This window comes from Phytophthora infestans, genomic scaffold (genome assembly GCF_000142945.1).
Source record: "Phytophthora infestans T30-4 supercont1.26 genomic scaffold, whole genome shotgun sequence".
Taxonomy (NCBI): Eukaryota; Oomycota; class Peronosporomycetes; order Peronosporales; family Peronosporaceae; genus Phytophthora; species Phytophthora infestans.
The window spans coordinates 861076-867647 of NW_003303733.1; the positions used below are offsets into that span (position 1 = coordinate 861076).

A 6572-nucleotide genomic window follows, 5' to 3' on the forward strand; every position below is an offset into this window, starting at 1 on the left:
TACATGTAGTTCTGTACTTCTTTTCAGATCTTCACAGCATATTTAAAAAAAAACATTTTGTAATTCTCATTACTGCCAGTAAATTGTGAGTACTTTTCCAAAAAGCATTGCCCTATTTACCTTTAAGCCCGGTATGCCTCGTGCATTGTGTTCGCTCTCCGCTGGCCACGACGCTTCAGCGCCCAGCCCCCCGGCATCTGCGCACGCACTGCTGTCCCTTATGCAGTCGGTAGCGCCCCCTCCTCCCACCTCGCTTTGGAAGGTCGACATCAAGCCAGACATTCCGTCAGCTGCGTCTTCTCTCACGACTTCACCTGCTGGCAACAGCGAGATAGAAGAAGAAGAACGTGCAGCGGCCCAAGCGGTAAATGGCAAGCAAAAGGGCAAACACATCAGTGCAACCCAACCCAAGAAACCTCGGAAACGAACATATTACATGCGGAAAGAGGAACTTGCCATTCTTGGCAAAGAATACGAGGAGCTCCAGACGGAAATGCAAAAATACAAGCGGCAAAACACCGTTTTAGAGGACAAAGAAAAGATGCGCCGCCTAGAGGAGGAGAACAGGGGAATCCGAAGCGTTATTCACGCGCAACGACTGGCATTTGCCAATACCCAGTCCATGATTGCGCAGTACATGCGCGTGCAAGAGCACAGTCCTTTCGAAACTTTTATCCAGCTGGGGAAAGACCCTGTGGAACGTCACGCCACGTTGCTATCGCTGAAGAAAAGGAAATTGCACGACGCGCTGCAGTTTCTAGTAGCAAGACGGAGATTCATGGACCCGTCGACAGCGTTTTCCGACAATCAGAAGTTTGAGAATGCACACGGAGATTTCTGCTACATGGGGTTCGATGTGACTCCATTTGCAGGTGTCCGATCAGCACGTACAGTTTTTGACGTGCTGCAGAATTTTTCGTACAATTTAGAGATAAGTTTGTCGGAGCTACTGGGAGATATTACCATCAAGGAAAACGACGACCACTGGGACCCATCAGTGTCGCAACAAAGATTCGTTACGAACGTGGCAAACCTGGCAGAAATGGAGACAAACAATGCCCTGTTTGCAGAGTACTATGAACGAAATGGTCCGGCAGCTCTTGGCGTTGAGTTGCCAAATGAATCCGAGGATTTAGGGGCATTGGGGCATGGAGAAGAGCTTGGTGTGCTAGCCTGCGACTTCGTAAATGAAGACGAATTGTATCCATATCTGCCAGGCCGTCGAATCCGCCAAGATGTGACGGTTTTGATGCTCGTTTCGACGTGTACGAGGCCCAAAGTGAGGCCTCCGATGCAAACTGGACCCGTGGAAATGGAGCAGCTGGTGATTCTTACTCGCTGGTCACTTCTCCGGATCCGCAAGTCGTCGATTCACTTGCCGTTCGAAGCAACGCAACGTCTTCGCAACGGCATCGAACAGGTGGGTGAGGCTATGCTGAATAACGTACGCTACGCTTTATCTCCACGGGAACCAACCTTGCCTTCTGGAGATTTGCCACCAACTGCCATTCCTCCTGTGACAGCAGCCATGTTACCGCCATTTGGGGGTCTTCCTCCGCTCTGCAGAAGACATTAACCACATTTAATACAAAAAAATGTGTGGTGTTAACAGTAAAGTAAGTATGACCGTACATCGTTTAATAATAACGCACGTTTTAGTTCGTTTCTACAGGTACTACAGTGAACTTTCCTATTCCGCCTCATCTTGTGAAGTCTGAGAACAACGCGTAATGGTCCAAGGCTTGTAGCCACCTCTATCGACAGTTTTTGCATCTTGGATTGCGTGTAGCATGTCGTTTCCCATGTTGATGGACGTCTGAAGTAGGAAATCCATCGCCTTCGTGGACGCAACACCATTTTGGTCCGGTCGCAACGTCAGCAACACCCAGCGAGTCAACACAAGACACGGCACGAGTTTGTCGTGGTCTTTGCCTTTGTGAACACGTCGAGATCCTCTGGAAATCGTGATCACTGCGTTGACGTCTTCTCTTAAGAATTTATCCGGTCGGAAGGGATGCAGCTCATCTTCATCCACTGAATCGATTACCAGTAGCCCAAGAGGCTCAATATTCCTCTTCTCGTTCGTATCGGTTGGGGAAGATACAAACTTCGGCTCTTGCAGCTCCGAGAAGACCACAAAGTTCGACTCCGTGGGCAGATCCGGCGATGTATCCACTTGAAGGCGACTGTGCACGACACCAGACTCTTCTCCAGTGTAGGGAGGGACCATGGTGCCCATACGTTTAGCGTATGCCGAGGCTGCTCGATATGCGTGTTTGATGTCCTCCACATCCACGCCAGAGTCGAGCGGGTGCACGTCAAAGACCACAGAGCATAGAGACCCCGAGTCTGTAGGGAACTGGGCGGTCTCACGACGTTGTTCGGCTGGGTCTCGTAAGAATTGTATACGTTTATCCATAAGTTGCTTGGCATCTCGCAGTTTTTGCGCCTTCATCCCTTCTAAAACTGAGCGACGTTGTTGGATATCACAGCCGAGATGGATAAACGTGTTGATCGGGCATTGGTCCTGTTGAATAGAATACTAGGTTGATAAAAAAATAAATGTCAGTATCGTAATAAAAAGTGGCTTCTCTAGGTCCGGATTAACAGCGCACCGAGAGTTCCGAAAGCGCGGACTGAGCACTGAAGAGCTGAAAGTGCTGGTTGCGCACAGCTTCACGTAGTAGATGGTTGTGCATCTCCTGCTCGAAAAACTTGTGGTCCCCTCGTGCTCGTTCGAGACACTCGGGTCTGATGGACGCAGTGTGTTTGAGATATTCCAGTTGAGCTTCTAGTTTGTCGATCTGCTTCGTCAACTCGTCCTTCTCCGCCTACAAGTAATACCACAAAAACCTGTTACGTCATATAAATTCGTAGCCTCCCATGTTGTTGCTATCCATATCTAGATGTACCTTCCGGACAAGATACGTGGGTTTCCTGGCTTTACACGTCGAGTTGCTGCGCTTCCGAGAGCGCGGTGTCTCGCCCTCCGTCCCGTCGTCTGAGCTGGCTATGTGGTAGTCAAAGTCGCGAGTGCGTTTCTTGCTGTCCACCGCTCTGTCGACGGCCTTCCCAAGAGGCTCTACCTCCTGCGTCTCGGCTCCTGCCACTGCAACTGAGCGCGGTGACATGGCCCGAATAGGCGTTAGACCCGCAGCGGTGGCTCCGTCTGGGTACAGGAACACCAACAGCGTCTTGTCACTGTTGTCTCTGAGCGTGGGAGACCGCGGCGGTAGTGGGTTCAAGTGCGGTAGAGGCCGCTGGCAGTCGGCCGAGACGTCTAGTGATCGCTGGAAGAGAGACCGATCGGGTGGCAGCGGCGGCGACGTCGACCGGTTCGCATGCGACGTCTCGGGTGTGTCCATCGGCTCGCGCATTGAAGAAACCAGTCGCCTCTTCGTCGCCGAGCAATTTGAAAAGTCGAGCGGCGAAGGCTGCGACGGAGGAGCGGTACCGCGCGGGCAATGTTGCAAGTGGGCGCATTGACATGATCCGCCCGCAGCATCGCCACGCCAATCGTTTATTGCATCAACAAAATATACGGATTTAAGATAATTAATTGAAAAGATGTGTTAGACAAGAGACGAAGCCTTTTAAAAACTAAAGTAGATACTTATTAATAGAAGTACTACGTCATAGCAAGGTTATGTAAAAGGGAAGTTTTGAAAGCATCATTCAGCGCAACTTGAAGCGATTCATGGACCAACCACCACCGAAACAAATCTACTTGTTTTTCAGGAATCCTTACATGGCAGCCCAGTCGGTCTTGTAAGCCTGACGATACTGTACTGTATCGATGCCCACATCAAGCTTGTTTTTCTTGCAGCGCACCTTGTTTAGTGATGACACCAAAGAAGGAAAAACGGTGAGCCTCTGTTTTTGTGGGCGCCACAATCACCACTGCTTCGTATCCACACTTTGTGACCTCGGTGACAGAGGTGTAGGTCCTACTGCTGCAACCGGAATGCGAAAGCTGCTACACGCTCAGCACCTTAATGTCGTTGGCTTCGAGCTGGACGCCTGCGCGTGCTTTCTTCACGGCGCGGAGAATAGCATTGCCCGGCTCGTTGATGCGATCACGCATGGTCTGTAGCACGTGCTTTGGCACCGGTAGCTCAGTGTGACGCAACTTCTGCAGCATCCACCGTGTAAGAACCACTGCAGACACCTCCTTGTCCTCTCCCTTCGGCGTTTTAACAAGCTTTCGATAAGATCTAAGCGCCATAACACCGCTGAGATCCAAGCGGACACAGTTCTGCGGGCGGTACGGATACAAGTCGTCCTCGTCCACAAAGTTCGTGACCATGACACCTTGGTCGAATGCCTTATCCGTATCTCCACACATGCCATGGCGGTTCGCACCTGGCCACTGCTCCGAGAACATGACAAAGTTGGTCTCTGTTGCCACATTCTCGACCTCGGAGATGATGAGACGACGATGCATGATGTTCTTTTCAGCGCCCAACTCGCTCGTACATATGTACTTGGATGTCGTAGGTTTAGTGTGCATGTGTTTAATGTGGAACTGGATGAACTTGAAGGCCTCTGCGACTGTTTTGAGACCCTCTAATGGGGTGATGTCAAAGCGAATGGAGCAGACATCACCCGCTTCATCGACGGATCTGAGCGTCTCCTGTGTACTCACGCGCCTCGGTCATAAACTGAGTGCGTCTCTCCACCAAGTTCTGCCGCGTCTCGACATTGTTGCGCACGAAGACTCGTCAGCACTTCGGTGCGTTTAGGCCCAGTCGCGTACGAGGTGGATGTAGGTCTCGAGTGGGCATCGGTTGTGCACGGTATGTGTGAGCTCTGACAGCGCGGACTGCGCTGACAGAACTCGTAGTTGCTGCTGCCTCACCGAGGTGCGCAACACGTGGTTCTTGATCTCAGTCTCGATTTGTTGACGATCTTTTTTCTGCCATGCCACGATGTTGGTGCGGTTCTGTAGAAATGACACCTGACTCTCCAGCTCCTTGATATGTTCCAATAACTCACATTTCTCTTCCTACGCAACACAGATTAACACATTAAAGAAATGCGCCAGTTAAGAACCTTATCATTTACTATCCTTCTTGTCGCACTCACCTTTCGGACGAGGTACGTGGGCTTACGCCACTTGCCCCGACACCGCTTCGACGTGGGTGTCGACGCATCTTTCTCGTCCTCGCACTCAGATGACCGCCGCTTCGTCGATCCATTTGTTATTCTCGGCTCTGGTGCCTTTACTGAAAGATGAGACTCTTGTTTCATGATCTGTGTTGATAACAGCGGCGCTGTTATAGATCTTGACACACCGTCGTTTCTCTTTTGTAACACGGAGGCAAGTGGCGGTAGTTGCTGGTTTGGTGTCTGTGAGTTTACATGACCTGTGTCCGAGCCTAATAGGCTCGCCATGTCGAACTTGGAGCGCTGTCCGGTGTTGTCCATGTGTAAGCGCCAGCGAGTCGGCAAATGGCACTCAAAACGAGAGTATTGTATCAGCTGATTTCTGATTGGACTATAAAGGAGATGGGCGTCGGCTCAAGTGACAATCATCGGCGTGTTTACGCTCATCAATTACGAAATAAAATAATTCAATTATTAATTAGCGTGACTTTTTTAAAAGTCTTGGTATTTTTTTAAATAGCTGTGCTTAAGGTTAATTAGTGATCCAGAGCGGCGAAGGTGCTGTCACCACCTCGCACCCCATACAATGTTGATACGTTCATGTACACTAGACATTATCATTACGATACATAGTACTTGAGCTCAGTAAACTAAGGCGTGCGTGATTAATGTGTCGCAGTGCCAAAATCAATTGTTCCCTGGTGTCAACTGCAAAATCGCAATCGATAGCACGTGTAGCCTATATTGTGCGATAACAGGAGCAACATATCTAAATAGCACGCCCAAACTCAAGTGAACTACAGCCACCGACGTGGGCGCGTGATCTAATGTGGGGCGGAGTAAATCACTGTGATTTACAAAAGTGAAAAAATCGGTTTTCGGAGGGACGATTTGCTTGAACACTAACGTTTTATTCCTCGCAAACGTTATTCCTATCGTGGGGTCGCTAAGGCAGGTATACCTTCTAAATGGCACACTTATAAAAAGCCAGCCAGCGTACCTTTAAATTCATTTTTTGCATTTTGCGGCCCTCCCGGGTTCTCCCACACTCTTCAATTGAGATAGTGTTATCGAGATGTCATTAGCAAGCCAATCCGCATTACGCTCACAAATGCTAGCGTAGCAGCTTTTCCAGTATCATGCCACTCACAACAACGACAACTTAGCCGTGCGTTCATGCAATCCTTGTCGCTGCCGCAGCGGAACAGCCTAAACATTCCAACACGGGTTGAACAACCCACACACGCTTCCAGCACCAACGGTGTTTTCCTCCACGATGGAGTTTACAGCATTGCTCACCTCTGAATCGACAACCGTTTCGTCAGGGGGTGAATCTAGTTAGTGTGAAGTCCCAATTGGTTCTTCAGCTCTTCCGAATACCAGTACTCTGGAACCGGATCACGAGACAGTTGCGAATTCCGTGCCAGTAATCGTGAGGGACACTGTAGAGATGAACCGCCTCCAGG

At 49.9% G+C, this 6572-nt stretch overlaps 3 protein-coding genes across 3 annotated transcripts; 1 reads left to right on the forward strand and 2 right to left on the reverse strand.

The window, feature by feature from the left end:
* Positions 1-220: 220 nt before the first annotated feature.
* On the forward strand, positions 221-1576 carry PITG_12445 (uncharacterized protein; the record flags this gene model as incomplete). The annotated part of the gene is made up of 2 exons (XM_002900288.1): positions 221-262; positions 377-1576. The coding sequence occupies 2 exons, from the start codon at positions 221-223 to the stop codon at positions 1574-1576; spliced, it is 1242 nt and encodes a 413-aa protein (XP_002900334.1).
* A 114-nt stretch (positions 1577-1690) lies between these two features.
* On the reverse strand, positions 1691-3377 carry PITG_12446 (uncharacterized protein; the record flags this gene model as incomplete). The annotated part of the gene is made up of 3 exons (XM_002900289.1): positions 1691-2527; positions 2616-2831; positions 2913-3377. The coding sequence occupies 3 exons, from the start codon at positions 3375-3377 to the stop codon at positions 1691-1693; spliced, it is 1518 nt and encodes a 505-aa protein (XP_002900335.1).
* Positions 3378-3976: 599 nt separating this feature from the next.
* Positions 3977-5427, reverse strand: PITG_12447 (uncharacterized protein; the record flags this gene model as incomplete). Its single annotated transcript, XM_002900290.1, has 4 exons — positions 3977-4566; positions 4646-4685; positions 4859-5005; positions 5086-5427. The coding sequence occupies 4 exons, from the start codon at positions 5425-5427 to the stop codon at positions 3977-3979; spliced, it is 1119 nt and encodes a 372-aa protein (XP_002900336.1).
* Between the last annotated feature and the right edge of the window lie 1145 nt (positions 5428-6572).